The following is a 17,873-nucleotide window of genomic DNA, read 5'->3' as shown; positions in this document are numbered from 1 at the left end:
TCGTGAGGAAACCTGCATGCCTGAGAGTTCTCCATAATGTTCTCAAAGGTGTGTGAAGTCTACCAATCCGCACATGGCCAGCTTGGTAGACTATGGCCAAAACACTCCGAGAAGAGAACCGTGCTCTGTAGTGAGCCGGCGATAGGTTCATCATGATGATGATACCAAAATATTAGGTAGGTAAATATAGGTACGTAAACTAGATGATGCTCGACTCTTCTTCCATGCTGGATTTAGATTTTTATAAATTTCATAGGAACTCTTTGATTTTCCTGGGTTAAAAGTATCGTATAACCGCCTCCAGAATGCAAACCAACCAACCAAATACCACTTTCTTCTAACGTTGGTAAATGCGTTTACGCATCCCTCCCGGGAACGAGGAGAGTAGGGATTTGCCAGCCGGGAGGCGACCGGAATACCCACTTAAAACCCCTACGGCACTCCTGCACTTCGCCTGGCGACTGGGTCATGGGAACACTTGCGCAATATTCTGCAACCCAGCCAGCGACGTCCGCCGAGGTGGACCCTCCACTGGGGAGCTGCTAGTCCTCTCACTACGCGCTTGAGGCGCAATAAAGAATTGTGGACCCCAACTCGGACTCCACGGCGACGGGGACTCAACGGGCGACAACAAATGGGTCGCCCGGAGCTCCTGTCAGGGTGGCAGGCGGCGATCAATCAACCAAATATAGTACGCGGCCGAAAGTAATGTACATTGGCGTTTAGAATGCATTTCGGCTTTGTAGAGCGTCGCTCGTCAAAGTGACGTCTCGTCTCTGTCATTCATACCTTTATGACATTTTGTCGGTCTCAACGACAGGGACAACAAATCTGCTATCTCCTTCTAAAGGTCGATGTACATTTCTTTCGGCCGCGTAGGTACTATACCTAGATGATGCCCGCAACTTCGTCTACGTGGGTTTAGGTTGGAAAGAATCCCCACGGGATTTTTAACGTCTTCCTATTATTTATAACTCATAACTAAGTTTGGACAAGATATAGTTAAGGTACCTACTATAGTTGTTTGGTATGAGCACACTGTAAACAAGTTTCTTCAAACACAACTCAATAAGTTACTTAAATAAGTACAACATTTTCTAGAAAATACTACCGATCCACCTAATAATTTTATGGATCTACGAAACTAAAACAATTTTAATTGACCTACCTACTGTACTATTAAAAAAATATGAACATCCATTAAAGAGATTTAATATAAAGACACGATATCTCCTCAATTTTATTATGAGCTTACATGTAACAGCTCAGACTAAATAAATTTGATAGATCGGAGCAATCGATTTGGTTAAAAGCGAAAACGAAGCCAGTAAAATAAATAAAAAACAATAAGTGGTTACGAAATAATGTTTACACAGGGCCACAACTAGATATGCCAGCACTGGCATGCCAAAGACGCTCTTACTAGTCACTGGTGCTAAAAATTAAACTAAATTGGCAGGTCAAAGAATAGGGTTATCCTTTTAAATAATTAGGTGTTCCCTATGGAAAATAATAAGCTTTAGGTAGTTTTAGACTCACAGTTTATTTTAGAGATTGTGCACAACCAAATTAACACCAAAATAATCTTGCATTTAGGTAAACTAACTAGAAGCTGTGATAACTTAGTGGTAAGGACGTCCGTTCCAAATCGGAGGCCGAGGATTCGATACCGGGCACTCACCTCTAACTTTTCGGAGCTATTTGTATTTTAAGTAAGTAAATCACTCGCTTTAACGATGAAGGAAAAAGCGTGAGGAAACCTGCTGCCTGAGAGCTCTCCATAATGCTCTCAAAGGTGTGTGAAGTCTGCCAATCCGCACTTGGCCACCGTGGTAGACTATGGCCATGGCCAAAACCCTTCGCTCTTTGAGAGGAGACCCGCGCTCTGTAGTGAACTAGCAAAGGGTTGATCATGATGATAATGATGAAACTTAAACTGGGGTTGACATCAATTTGTCAATTCAAATAGTTGAATGTCGTGATTTGATAATCGACATACAAATTCGAACAAATTCGCGGGCATCAGCTAGTACTTAGACTTACCTAATGGACACATGTCTTCGTGAAGGCTCCATCTATCTCTTCCCTGTATAGTCTGTGATGTATAGTTATCATTGCCGACGGACATTCCAAGTATTTCTTGCATACGATCATTAAAATAACAAAGCTACCATAAATATTTATCAAGTGTACCTTATCATAAATCATAGTTGTCGTATTAATAAAGACATCATCGTACTAAACATGCACATAACTTGGGGTCACCACCCACTATGTTGATTCCAGGACATGTTCTGTTTGTGAGACAGCATATATTTTATTCGTGCGTTCGAGTATTTATGCATGTTGGCCTTGGACAAGATTATCTCACGGTAAAATAGACCAGGCACAAAATGTTTGACCAAAAGTTGACTTTTAGCCGGAAACGTAGGACAGGATACACTTATGGTTCAGCTCCACTACCGGGATTCGGCAAATGATTTGTGATATCGCAAACGTTGTGGCTGGCGGCAATCGTATAGTTTCGTAGATTCGCGAACCCGAATTGTTGGCGCGAATATATTAGGTTTTTTAAATGCCACGGGAATTCATTGTTTTTCCGGGAAATATCTTACTTGCATTTCCCCATGATTGAAAATCCGCAACCACTTCCCACAGCTACTGAATTAACTTGAGAAAGAACGCGATACATAGTGTTGTCATAAATATAGTCTATTTTTCAATCAAATAATAAGTATTGCCATAAAACTTACAGATTTTACCATGTTAGTGGATTTGCTTAGAAATTGCTTTTTGCGCAAAGTATCATTGAGTGACAAAGTTGGCTAGTTTGACTGGTACCTACCGTCAAACCGTTGGTAGATTTCGAAAAGTAACGTGGGTACGTACCTAGGTACCTATTTTGTTTTGTAATTATTTGTGTAACAAATGCATGGTAACTCTTATCAAATATATTATATTTCCTGCTTTTAAACATTTTAACATGGTCACCCTCACCAAAACCATCATAGAAACTGATAACGACATCTATTAGACAAGTCGGGAACTTTTTAATAAATTTTATATAGTATCTTAAAATCAATAATCATTAAGTATACCTAATGATACCTACTAATTTTAATAAAATTAGCATGTGGAAATATCTGGAAGCCCACCACTTTAAACTAAGATGCCCAATAATAAAATATGTAGGTACCTTCCTATGGACTTACTCATAGGTAATGTTTCAAAAAGTGGAATGGTATAGTAGGTACGCGACAGATCGAGATGGCAATCGGGGTATGAGGCGGAGGGCGCCCCGCACACCCGCACAGCGCCCCCGCTCGCCCGCATCGGGTTAGCGCGGAGGCTGTGCCGGCGTGCAGGACGTTTCCACCCCAATTGCGATCTCGACCTGTCGCATAGTATACCTACCTACATGCTGAATTGAGACCATCCCCTTTGGTAACAACTACAGAATAGGTCCTAGGTATAGAAGTGATAAGACTCCAGAAGCATCAGTGCGAATTATTGTAAAAACAGAATAGGTATATTTCAACATGGCGTTACAGTTCATGGATTTGGATGAGCGATAAAATTAATGGAATCTCGGTTCTGGAGTTAAATAACAGCAAATTAACACCATTTTTACTACTTTATATAGAATTCTGTGATGAAAATGTTGGTAACGAAGATCGTACCGCTGCGATTCCTCAAATAGAAAGAAATATTATTTTAACCTAGAAGAAGCTTATTGAAAAGTTTGCTTTTAATTTTTCTTGGCCTAATTTTTTGCCAATAGGGTAATTTAAATAGTACCTACGTTGTTCGCGTAAGGTTTTACATAAGGTCCTTCCATCATAGACTGCATCATCACATTAGGGCTTATGTACCTATACGAAGGTCTGTCCTGGTTCCCGAATGTTCGACCACTCCAATGAGAGAGCAAGTAGGTATGACCTATCAATGATTTTTTACAGTCCAATTATTTCAAGAAAAAGAAAAGAAAAAGCCATGTTGTGCCGACCCCACGTAGCGTAGGATAAGGTAAGGAAGAAGAAGAATTATTTTTAAGAAGTAGGTGTATTATATTTGCAGGTAAAGTACTTATTTTTTATTATAGGATAGTGAAAAACAAAATGAAAATTCATATTTTTTATTACAATATTAAAACAGTTTAAAAATATTTTGTACACTGGGCATTATATTCACAAAAACAGTTTTTAACCACAAGAAAAAAATTACGTTCAAATCAAGATATATCTACTAATATCTACCTAGAATAATCTTCATTTCGGTGACAGGTAATGTTTTACAATAATTATATATTTTTTCCAGGCAAATAAACCACTGAACAGTGTGGAAATGGCCATAGATTCATATTCACATACCTACTCTTAATTACATAAAACTTTGATAGATACCACAAAAGGACGGAATCATTGTAAATCAGTAACTGACTTAGCCAAATATAATTTATTATTTACAGTACAAATACAATAAAATGAGATCACAAATATACAAAATGCTGCCAAAAATAATACTAAAATATGAGGGAATCGAAATTATTGCGAATTACACTAAATTAAGAACTAAAATTCGTGTAAAGAATGTACCTATCAACAAAATTCAAACAACGAAAACAATTATCTAAAGGAAATAGCTAAGTACAATAATAAATAATTGATAGCTGAGTCCATACAAAGTGCGGCAATTTCGCGAAGCTGCCTTGCGCGGTAATGATTCGCCTCGACCACAGAGCCTCGACCGAGGTAAAAATGCTCCCGTCGGTCGGTCGAGGCAGTTCGATGGCATTTCTATACCTACCGAGTTAGCTGACTCAAGTGACAAGTCAAAGTCAAGGTTACCATAATAACATTGCATTGTAGTCGGGATCGAGTCTATAAAAAAATATAAAAATACCAACAGGATGGCTGATATCCCTACACCAGGTGAGAAAACAGCTGATATAAAAATCAATTTTCAATAGGTTGAACAGGTTTTCGCCAAATATAGCTAAAGCTAGCTCGTTTAACAGGCTTTCGAACTAAAGAAACTGCATTAAAATCGGTCCAACCGTTTTGTTAGCTACGATGTCATAGACAGAAACACAGATCCATACGTGGAACTTCTAACAACCCTCTTTTTTCGGGGGTTGAAAACAAAGTCTCGTGAAGTAGCCTCGCTTAGTAGGGACCCTGCTAATGACTTTAATCATTTACAATCACAAAATATCTACACTTCTTTACACAAGATAGGTAAATTAAAAGATGTACAGTATACCTAAAATATCTTGATTTGATATTTGCAATAGGTAGACACGAACACGAATGGTAGGTACATTCTTTACAAGAACCAGTTCTAGCACTTAAAACTAAAAGGCACTTGGATTTAATATCAGTCTTTTTATCATATTCACAGAATCTAGCACTTTTATAACTAATTTTCATCTTCAGTGTCTAAATTGTCAATAGGAAAGTTGGGATTGAGTAAGGGGCTTTTACCACCGGCTCCGCTAGGCGATGTGTTTACCGAAGATATACTAACAAGGTTGTGTGTTAAGCTGTGACGTCTCAAGTCACAGTTGCGTCTAAAAACTTTGCCGCATGAGGTACAGTTGTATGGCTTGATATCCGTATGGGTTAGGAGATGCGTCTTTAAGTTCGACCTCTGGTTAAAACTCCTACTGCAAACTGGACATTTGTGGGGAGATTCTTCCATGTGCAGGATTTTGTGTACAGCTAGAGTTCGCGATTGGCAGAACCCCTTTCCGCATTCTAGGCACTTGAATGGCTTCTCTTTTGAATGGATGTATCTGTAACAAAGAATAACGTAATATTAGTCATGGAATGACACTCATCCAATGATTTCTTCAAGGGGATCTATATAAACCCCTTTGAAAAATGTCGGTAACTTTTCAGTCCATTTTATGTATACCTTACGCTACGAATCACTACCCATGTTATAAATGCGAAAGTGTGTTTGTTTGTTGGTTTATTAGTTTGTTGGTTTGTCCTTCAACCGCGTCGCAACGGAACAACGGATCGACATGAATTTTTTTTGCATGGGTATAGTTAAAAGACCTGGAGAGTGACATGGGCTACTTTTTAACCCGGAAAATTAAAGAGTTCTAACGGGATTTTTAAAAATCTAAATCCAGACGTACGAACTCACGGGCATCAGCTAGTAATTATTATAAAAGTAGGATCACAGAAAGTCCCAGTAACAACTGTACAAATTTTCGTCGCAATCGATTGAATGGCATAGGATCCTGGAGCGCATAGGGGACAAACAATGATACAATCTTCTATATATTGTATACCTATAAGATAGAAGACGATTCTAATTTTTTTATAATTCTTGTCTTTCATCGAAATCAAAAAATTGTGTACAAAAATCATAAACAGCTAAAAAAAATTTTAGGTTAAAAATAAAGCATAATTTAAATCTATCATAACATCATCAGCATCAGGTAAATCTATAATAACTACAATAATAATTGAAAACTTCAAGGCGGATCTAAACATGACTAAAATCACCCTACTTTCGCAATCCATAGGTCGAGATTTACTGACAGACCATTTAGCAGAACCTTTGTTGAAATGACAGATAACTTAGCACCATTTCCAACAAATACATTATTATTGAACCCAATATTAATAAATACTTCAGGCTTAAAGGCCTCGTAGCATAGCGTAGGGTGATATTTTGAAAATGGTCAATAAGATAGAAAGTGAAACTATTATTATCCATACTGATATTATAAATGCGAAAGTGTGTCTGTCTGTCTGTTTGCTAGCCTTTCACGGCCTATCCGTTCAACCGATTTTGACGAAATTTGGTACAGAGATTCAATTGCCCATAAGATAGATTAGTAAGTTGTACATCAGTACCCTAATTATAAATGCGAAAGTGTGTTTCTTTGTTGGTTTGTCCTTCAATCACGTCACAACGGTGCAACGGATTGACGTGATTTTTTGCATGGTTATAGATAAAGACCTGGAGAGTGACATAGGCTACTTTTTATCCCGGAAAATCAAAGAATTCCCACGGGATTTCGAAAACCTATTTCCACGCGGACGAAGTCGCGGGCATCAGCTAGTTGATGATAATTGCATCTTTTTATGATTTCAAATAAGTACGTATCTGCTAAGTTTCCTGCCCGCTTTTATTAGTAGAATCTGCTTTCCGAATCTCTGGTATAGTTCCAACCGTGGCATAAGTGAGACTAGTTAAGTAACAGGTTGTTATTCTTGTCACATTTAATAAATAAATTTTGAATTAAGAATTTAAACTGACCGTTCTCAAAATATCACCTTGTGTAATATATTATATCACGAACACTCGAAACACCTTGTAGGATCCCGGGAACAAACAAGGGCCCCCAGGATATGTGTAATAAATTGGCACGCCCTCTCATTTCTGTTCTCAATGCCATCAATTTACGTAACATAAGGTTTAAACAGCTTTCATCTCGTATAAGTGTTTCAGTGCAATCCTTTTGTATCAGGTCAGTGTTGGACTAAATCTCGCTTGATGGTTCCTTCTTTCTTAGTCACCATCAACAATAATATTACGACAGACACCAAGTCTAGATTTTTGTTCTTGACTTTTATACACATAATACTTAATTTGTCAAATTAAACAGTTTTACAACGGTGGCCAAAACGTGACAGCATTAAAAAATTTGACTATACTTCAGTAGGGCGATTGTCTAAAACCTGCATCAATCATTATTACAATCTCAATTGTTCTGATTGGCTGAATTTGTGCGATTCTTGTTGCAACAATGCATTGTGGCCAATAGTGAGCGAGCATTAACCAATCAGAGATGATTGCGATCGTGACATTGTAGCTGTCAAACAACCGCGGTTAGGCCCCAGTTAAATCAGTTTAAAGGTACAAGTCTGAGATGGGCTGCAGACTGCAAATTGCAAGCGACACCACTGGTTTCTATGAATCTGTGGCCGCGGCTGCAGGCCGTAGTGTTGCCGCGCTCGGCATTAATTTCATACGGATTCATAGAAACCAGTGGTGTCGCTTGCAGTTTTCGGTCTGCAGCCCATCTCGGACTTGTACCTTAAGGCTGAGATCTATAGTGCGCACTTTGAATTTGCTCAGACTTAAGACTGAGTTAAATCGAGACAGATTTATGTGACAGATATACATCGGTCTCGTTTTAACTCTGTCTTAAGTCTAAGCAAAGTCAGAGTGCGCTCTATAGATTTCACCCTTAGGCTGAGATCTATAGAGTGCACTTTGACTTTGCTCAGACTTAAGATTGAGTTAAATCGAGACAGATTTAAAAAAAAAAGAATATTAGCCATTTTTTTAAATGACTAATATTCCCCTTTCCTCTCCAATTAAGCGTCAAGCTTGTGCTAGGAGTAGGTACGACAATAGTGCAACGGGCGGGGTTTGAACCGTCGACCTTTCGGTTTTTCAGTCCACTCCTATACCGGTTGAGCTATTGAGGCTCTTAAATTTATGTGACAGATATACATCGGTCTCGTTTTAACTCTGTCTTAAATCTATGCAAAGTCAGAGTGCGCTCTATAGATTTCATCCTTAGTGTTCTTGTGAAAATGGGCCTAAGGCTCGGTATATCTTAGACCATGGCTGTACCCAAACAGGAAACGGTCAAAGAGTTGTAGTATTGTTATATTATGAAGTACTTAGACGGTACAGGGCTGCAGCAGTGACGTGGCGATGGAAATATTCTAAATTTTTGGTTGATCAGTTATTTGGATATTGGCCAGTTTGCAGACCTTCTAAGCCTGAGGTTGCTGTAAATACGAGTAATAAGCTACGATCGAGGCTTTTTATCACATCCGACTTGAGCAAATGTAAGAAAAAGGAAATTTTCAAATCTATGAGTTAATTTACCGGGAACCGGACCCGGGGCTTGATTGTAAGGAGATTCCAGTGCACCAGAGAGGTCGTCAAAACTTTTCTCTTGTTTTATATATCCAGTGTTCTCAATAAAATTAAACTCAAAAAGAGACAATTTAATGGGCATTCAAAATTTCCTTAACATTCGTGTTGTAAACTTCTAATGTGATTTTTATTATTCGTTTTAACGAGTCGAGATAACTGGAAGACGTAATTTTTAATTGCTGTGACTTTGAATCGTATGACATATCACATTTAAAGCATTAAAGCGATGATATTTAACTTTATATTAGTCACAGACAGGATAAAGCAGCAAAAGTCATAAGTTAAAAAAGAGACCTATATTTTGTGTCTACTTATTAGCAGCTTTAGATATTTTTCAATCATATTTTTTGACGCCTAACGTGTAAAAAGTTGTGTTGTAGCGAAACCAAGTATTTGTCAATAAGCAGGATGTCTAGCTTTAAAATGCTAGACAGCCTTTCAGAAGCATGAAATAATGTTATGAAAATTTCTGTTTTAGGTAAACCTCATGGTGATATCATTATTGCATTAGTAGATGAGAGCTAACGGCATCTTGAACTTACTATAAAATAAAATGGGCAGTGAACTAAATAAATTACCTATATACCAGCTTCTTTCTAAAAACCATAGACACAGATTGTTTAAAGAACGTGCATGTACTAAATTAAGTCTGATTGGTTAATATGAGAACCAATAAGGAAAGAAGCGCTTGGGACGCCATTCCCTTCAAAAAAGTATGCCTGTCAAATCAGTATAATATTAGCCCTGACAGGTCCTGTCAGTTAGCCCATGACTGCAATCTCATCTGGTGGTAAGTGATGATGCACTCTAAGATGGTTGCGGGCTAAGGTGGAAGGGATATGACACTTTTATTAAACCTATAGGTACCCGTTTTTTACAAGGCATCGTACCGGAACGCTAAATCGCCTTTGCCGGTAGGGTGGTAACTTGCCACGGCCGAAGCCTTCCACCAGACCAGACCAGAAATTTAGAAATTATAAAACTACAAACCCCCGCCGGGAATCGAACCCGAATCCTCCCACTAACAAGACAACAGCGCTTACCACTGCACCAGGGAGGTCGTCAGTAAAAACTTAGCATGATATAACATTGTTAAGTACAATTGTATAAAAGTGCTTTCCGAAAAAAATGTATTACCATATGATATTATTAGTCTGTACCAATGATTATCATCGATCATTTTATAACGGTAAGCGGTAATCACATTAACTACCACGACCCACCGTTATAGAACCGAACCATCTCAAAATTAATTCAAAGCGCGCACGTACCTATAATTAACACTTACAAACGTATAATCAATAATTACACAGAACGAGAATTCTACAATCGAACGCCTATTACAAAAATTATCCAATAAACAAATAGGTAGCTAAGGATCCGTGCAAACATATCAAATTTTGACGTACGATTCTTTGCCTTAGTGCTTATTCCCATTTTTTTAAATCAAGATCTGCTTATTCTTCTAAACAATTATTGTTAGGCAATTTTGGCTAACTGCTTAGTGGTAGACAGCACTTGAATTGAAAGGCTGGCTACAAGTTTATTAAAAGGTTTTCATTAAATTAGCTGCTGCCCGCGACCTCGTCCATGTGGATGTACCTACTCGTATGTTTTCCGTTAATTGATTTTACATCAATCAGTCATGTAAATCAATTCATACGTTATAGATATAACTAAAATACGAAATCTTAAGCTTTTAGACCCAGCCCAGCAGTTTGAACTACATGTTAATATATCAGTCAGTTAGTTTCTCCTTTTATACTGCATAAATATAGATAGATAAGCCCTAGATATATAGGTACTGACAAGATAAAGTTCATATTTTTATAAATAATAATAAGCAGTCTTAAAATTGTGAAGGAACATGTGCAGTTAGAAACAAAATAATAATACTGCTGAAATCACATCCCTTCCGTAGTTGGGTTAAAATGGGTACATACGATTACGATGTAGCGTACGTACGTCAAAATTCGAATTGTGTATGCGAGTCGTATAGAACAAGAATCCCACAGTCGAACGCCTATTACGAAAATTATCCGATAAACAAATATAGGTAACAGACTCGAGAAAGAAAATTACGACGTGTTCAAAGTAACGTAATACGTGTAATAATCGTTGAGATAACGATAACAGGCGATTAAGAGGTACAAGATGATTAATGAAAAAATGATTTGGATGTAAAAGATGATCGGGCGATTAGGGAGGCGCGCGCAGTCGAGCGTGGCCTGACACCGGCGCGGGCGCAGTTAGGCCTAACTTGTACTGCGACATCGCTGATAAATTAAACCTGCTATCGATATTAAAGTTTGAAATTTTCGATGACAACTAGGTATGGCTTGATTGAATTTTGAAACAGGTTTACGTTATATTTTTGATCTAGTATATCATTCATTGAGTTGGAACAAAACCGTTTTATTGGCAGCTAGGATAATAAATAATTATAGATATATAGACCCAACAATTTTTAAGATAGTAAATTGCAGATTTTCATAAAGTTGATTTTTCTGTCGTTCGATACCCTAAGTGAGGAATTTTAGGACTTATGGGTATTTACGCAAAAAGACTTAGTTATCTTTTGAAAGTAATAAAAGATGGATGGGGAATATGAAAACTTGTTAGATGTGGCATTTTACACTAATAATATAAATATATCAACAGATTTGACGATTTCATTGTGCCTTTTTCCATATTACAGGCATTTTATTGAAGTTCAGTTACTATAAGAATAATGTGAGTTAAGCCCTTGTTGCACAAGACAGCAAATATTGCAGATTTGTAAATAGGAACAGTAATTTTCAAACATCAAAATGAAAAAAGAAACATTTTTTTCCAAATCAGTACACCAGCATTATTTCTAAATAGATAAAAATTTCCAGTATGGTATGGAGTTGTAAACGAAGAGGTTTTTTCCCATCTAATATTGTTGAGTATAAAAGTGAAGAGGTCTTTGTTTGTTTTAATTGAAGATTTGTTAGTTTTAATTACAATAAAAAAAGGAAATGGAAACAGAACATTTTTATTTAACGTAATTTATACCGGTATAAAACTATAAAACCGATCCATAACATCTCGAATTACGAAACATTGTACAGATTCAATGCCTTGTGTACATAAAAAAGAACACGGTCGACTATCCAATCTTAATTTTGTATGCGCAAGATATTTACCATGGTTCTAATTTTTTGTGTCCTTTATATTAATCCTCACGTCAGGATCACCACATGCTTTGTTAAAGCCTGTCGAATGCCTCGGACCATTATAATGTATCGTGTCAACGGACAACGAACATCGACAGGCAGACCCGGACTCGGGTTAACCCTCGGGCGTCTCTTTCCACCAAATTTATTTTATTACCAACGAGATACGGTGATTTGGTTCGAAATCGCCGAGAGACAGGTGTTAAAAATTCAACACCTTTACCTCTTTTGGGTGGGGAACTAAGATAAGTGGAAGAATAGATAAGTATACCTTAAAACTTGTACGACTGTTGATACAACGCGTGTAATGGCATTATTTATTGAAATCGTCGTCTGGAATTCGGTTTGTTTCCAACGAATTAACATTAAGAACTTCTTTTGGATAAATATTTTCTGATAAATGAGATACGCGCACAGGTTTCTAAGGAATTCGAAAGAGTTAGCAAGAACAAAATAAGGATTCAAAATTAAAACATTCCGGCTGTTCTCAGATTAGCGGTGGTTTTGAAAAATAATATACGGGCGTGACGAACGACTCGTCGATACCATCTGCCCGGCCCGTAGGTACTTAACCCTTTTGTTTGGAATATTTTTCTTCACCGTCATTATTCAAAAGTTCATAGCGTTTCGCGTTGAAGTCCGAGGACCAGAATCTTTTATTGATATCGAGAAATGAGAATCGTGATCCTTTCAAGTTTCAAATGTTTTTCGACACGGCTATAACGTTGTTTTATCTCGTAAGTACGAGTCGAGCCATCCGATACGGTATTTTAGGATAGAAATATAAAATTGAAAGCTCCCATTGATTTAGCTAGTATTTATTTCGAGAAACCAGATAAGATATAGTCGTTACTAATAATAATTTATGTTTCATAGAACGTATAGCTCTCTATAAGTATGAATATTTTCTTTATAGCGTAGCTATAAATATGAAAATACCTGTAATATAGGTACCTATTAGTTGACTCGTTCCAGCTTCATATTGGTAGACAACATTTTGAAGTGTAGGTAACTACTACAGTAGTAATTTTATAGTATACCTACTTACATAATATAATTATAAACCTCCCTCATGAATTGTTCAAAATGATGCAAAAAATCGCATTGAAATCCATTAGAACCTATAAGTGAGTACTCAGATGAAATGAGTACCTACGCAAATCAATAATAATGAGTACCTATAATACCAGTGTGATAGAAAAAATGTCTGTAACATACTGTCGGACAAACATAACGAAACTAAAAAGTAGGTACTTAATATAAATTCATGCCTTGTAAGTTATATTTAATCAAACCAAGCGGACACAGTATATATAAAGTCCAAGCAGTTACGTACTACAAGGAGGCCCAATCCCAAATGAAATAGGGTAGGACTTACGAGCAAGAGAAAAAGAAAAAGAAAATTGTAAATAATTATCGTATTTAAACAAAAATTATTATCAGTGATCTTTACCTGTGATCTCTAAGGTGATCTTGCCGTCGGAACGCTTTTCCACAAATGTCACATGAATACGGCCGCTCGTCGGTGTGTGTCCTTTCATGTATAAGTAGATTGTAGGATTTCGTGAATTGCCGATTACAGAACTTGCAAATAAACTGCTTTTTCGTCCTCGGCCCGCTGCCCGTTGTTTTCTGCTTATTCGATATACAACTTCCCGTTGACGATGTTGAACTATTGGTGCTCTTTGAGCTGGAAGAGTTGGATGGTTGTGGTGAGAGAGGTGGCTGTGAGGGGCTTCCGTTCATCTGTTGTTGATACATGGCATTCATTAAAAGGCTTGGGTATCCATTATCTAAGCTCTGTGATGAACTGTACCCGTAACCTTTTGACGTTGACTCTAAATGCTGCTCCAAAGTGAAGTCGTCCTCGTTATCTAGCAAAGCTAAGTCTTCTTCCACTTCCTCGGATAAATCGACATCCTCAGCTGCAATTGCATCAGATAAAGGATACTCTTCAGGTGTTTTTGGGGAAATCACTCTTGATGTGCTCTCAGAAACATCCGTTTCAGTAATTTTAGCGCTTGCCGTCGCTAACCTCAGTATATCTTGTTTAGTGGACGTATTACTTTCATTAGGGCTACATTGTGCATTGTTTACAGAAGACACTGAGGTGAGACGTTGCAAAGTTAAATAAGATTCTAAGGCTTGTAAATTTAAGGCGGCAGCAGCCGCAGAATTCGATGGCAAAAGAGCAGCCTGTTGTAAGGAATTCATCATTGCATTTTGAAGGGATATCACTACGCCTTGCAATGATCTCTGAAGCATGTTCTCTTGTAATAATGCCGCTGATGCAATAGATAAGTTTAAGTTTGTTGTAGGTGAACTAGTGCTCTTACTTGTACTTTTTGTGTCCTCCGCAGATGTTTCGATGCTCAACAGACCGGTCATGTCTGTGGATTTGGTGTCCTGTATTTGCAGATTGTTCTTCAGCTTGATGATGGCGCTTTCCAGAGAGTTGAGTGTGGTTTTGCTGGCTCGAGAAGTGCTTTGTTCTTGCATGTTGTGTTCAGCGAGCGGTCATAGGGCACAGGTGGAGCACGTGTGATCGCGGCGGGGCGGGGGTGTCGCGTGCGCGTGCGCTTTCGGAGTCACGGTGCGCGGTGGCGTGCGAGACGACTGTGCGGTTCGGCGCGACTGAGCCGGCGGGCAGCCTGCGACCGCCCCGCCCCCTCGCCCCGCTCGCCTGTCTTCCCGCCTCACAAAAGCTCTCTATTTTAGGCAACTCTTTGTACAGTAATGGTCACCTCACGCTGCCCTAACGACAGACACGTCCATGAGAACAACGTTGCGCCAGATTTGTTGTAGCCCTTTCGAGTAATGAGATTCTGAATGGAATTGGTCGCGCTATGGGAAAACAATTCAAACGATCGACCTGTTTGTTTTGTTTGTAGGTCATGTCGCACGCTCTTACTGTTTTCTAAATTGGGTTTTTATTTTTATTTCTATAGGTACTATTATAGGTACTCTTTATAATACGAAGATAACATTGAAAGAAATATAGGTACTTAGTAGGTATTAGAACCTAATATAAATTGTTTTCAGGTTATAAATTTAAGAATTATTTTTTATTAGGCGTTAAAGCTCATTTCACACTACGGGATATAAATTATATTAGAGTCCGGTCAATATTGGCACAGATTTAAAAGCTGTGATACTGTTGTGTTGTTGTAACCTTGAATGTCTATTTTGACCGGACTTATATCCCGTAGTGTGAAATGAGCTTAACATCAAATAAAGTAGGTACTTACTACTTATACGATGCATCATGCATGGCGCCTATAAATCGAACAGAGAAAGTTGCCAACAAGCGAAGACAAAAAGTGGACATTTATTAAATACGTGCCTATAATAAAGCATGCCAGTGTCACTTTTCATATTAGTTGACCACAGAGATTTTTGTGGCAGACCACACTTTTTATATTTAACTTAGTATTTTATTAATTTTTCAATTCAATTTCGTATTAGGTAGGTACGTCCCTTTATCACTAGGTAAAATTTCGTATGACAAAATAGGTAAGTACCTACTTATTAGGTACAATTTACTGAATTTCAAAAACATTTTTGTCTGTATCGTTTTCCTTATTGCTGTGGATCGAGACCGCTTCCATTAGTCATTTCATCATCATCATCAACCCATTGCCAGTCCACTAGTAAGTACGGATCTAAGAAGGGTTCAGCCACAGTCCACCACTCTGGCCAAATATGTCATTTAGTAGTAAAGATGTTCATGGAATTATAATGCAGTGGGAACCCTGATCCTTCCACATCATACATAATCATAATCCAATTAATATGAAAGTAGGTAAGAAGTACAGCCTAGCACACAAGTAGCCTACAATTTGATAAACATTATAAAAATTCCTTAGTAACTTACCAAATTATTATTACTAAGTTATTTTGACGTGGAGCTTTACCCCCGTTGAAATCTTTTATACTGAGCACAAGGTCCAAGTGGAGTTACATTACACGTATTTGGAATGCGCAGATTTTCTTTTATAAGATAAAAGATTAGCTAATATATTTACTATTAGCTTTTTCCCGCGACTTTGTTCGGGGTAGGTACATAAAATATGTACTTAGGTATTTTAAAGCACAATACTTATCTTACTTCTGGATAAAGTAATGTTCAAAGAATTATTAAATCCGTGCAGTAATTCCTACAAGTAGTATTTTTTTTCTTTGTAATACTTATTAAGTACCTACTAGAAGAAATAAAATAAACTAAATGTCAGACAAAAACCATAACGAGACATTTCACCGCCATTAATAGTCTCATCTAGTGACAGAAGGGCTGGTTCATTTTTGCGCAACGGATCAGCCTGGCTGTCCAGTGCGGAAATGCAGCCAGTATTCTTGGCACCATTCCACGCGGGCTTGATTTGTATAGTAGTTAGATAAGGCTAGCTGTAAGTTTTATAGTAATATTATTTTCATTAAGTAAACACATTTCTTCTTTTACTTTCTCCTTTAAATGTACTGTCTACACATTTTATTTACAAGTCCTGCAAGTTGCAAAAGCAAAAAGGAAATCCCGTGCATACAGTTGTTTATTAGGTTTGTTCAGTTAAAATTATACACCCTAATATTTATTCACGTTTGTTTTAAACCTGCGAGGGCTTAAGACAATGTGGATTTTGTGATGTTATTGACAATCATCTTTTATGATCAGTTTATAAACGAAGTGAAGGGAAAATATTTGCGATTTCATATTTGTGTTGTTTTCCCGGTTATTGTAAATTTGTTTGGAGTGCTGTTGTGCTGTGATGTTAAAGTTAATCTTCTTCTTCCTTACCTTATCCCACATTACGTGGGGTTGGCACAATATGTCTTCTTCTTCCACTCACTTCTGTCATGCGTAACTTATTTATCCACCCCTTTCACACGCATATCTTCTTTCACGCAATCCATCCACCTTTTCCTCTCCACTTTTTTCATTCCACATGCATATTTAACATTCTTCTAGAGACATGGCTTTCTTCCCTCCGCATTATATGACCATACCACGCCAGCCTATTACCTAGGTACCCCTAATGTTTTCTACCACTGGCGCTACTTTGTGCTAATTTAACATAATTCATTAGATATATTATTGAAAAGTTGTAATTATCATATCTTTTTAGCTGTAATATTGTACCTAACTGTATAATAATACCAGCTGACCAGCCGCGGCTTCGCTTGAGTGGAATTTTGAAAAATTGGAGAGTATTCGTATAAGAAACCTGCTGTTAAAATCTTAATTTTCCAACCTTAGGTCTAGTCTTGCGCTAATAGATTAGTCTGTCAGGACTCAGGACAAGTTATTCATAACTGTAGAAGATGATGTATAAAATCTGTTCCCGCTGAGTATGTCAGATAACTCAGAAGATAACTATGATAGTAAAAGATATAAGTAGCTATTTACAAATTTGACCCATATACGGTAGTTTTAGGATTTACTAAGATTTTGTAAAGATCCCACGGGAACTCTCTGATTTTCTGGGATAAAAAATAGTCTATGTTAACGAATTACAGCCAAATCGATGCGTTCACGTAAAGGTACCATTGCTTAGCCGACTGCAGGCAGCAGCAGGAGAGGCGATGTGACGACTGCAACATACAGCATGCGATATGCATCAACCCGACACACACTGCTAAATATGCAGGAAAAGTCAGCTAAAGCAAGTACTATTGCTTGTGTGGTGGCTGACTTTTTCTGCATGTTTAGCAGCGCAGGGCAGGTAGTGTATATCCCATGCTGCATGTTGCATACAGATTTGC

General features: G+C 37.7%; 1 protein-coding gene across 1 annotated transcript; it reads right to left on the bottom strand.

Moving 5' to 3' along the window:
• Nucleotides 1-4,177: 4,177 nt before the first annotated feature.
• On the bottom strand, nucleotides 4,178-14,733 carry sob (sister of odd and bowl). The gene is made up of 2 exons (XM_034978552.2): nucleotides 13,570-14,733; nucleotides 4,178-5,794 (listed from the first exon to the last, which is right to left on the bottom strand). The coding sequence occupies exons 1-2, from the start codon at nucleotides 14,613-14,615 to the stop codon at nucleotides 5,419-5,421; spliced, it is 1,422 nt and encodes a 473-aa protein (XP_034834443.1). The 5' UTR covers nucleotides 14,616-14,733; the 3' UTR covers nucleotides 4,178-5,418.
• Between the last annotated feature and the right edge of the window lie 3,140 nt (nucleotides 14,734-17,873).

The sequence above is a fragment of the Maniola hyperantus genome, chromosome 19, assembly GCF_902806685.2.
Source record: "Maniola hyperantus chromosome 19, iAphHyp1.2, whole genome shotgun sequence".
Taxonomy (NCBI): Eukaryota; Metazoa; Arthropoda; class Insecta; order Lepidoptera; family Nymphalidae; genus Maniola; species Maniola hyperantus.
The sequence above is the reverse complement of the archived record's forward strand: the minus strand, read 5'-3'. Positions and strand labels throughout refer to the sequence as shown.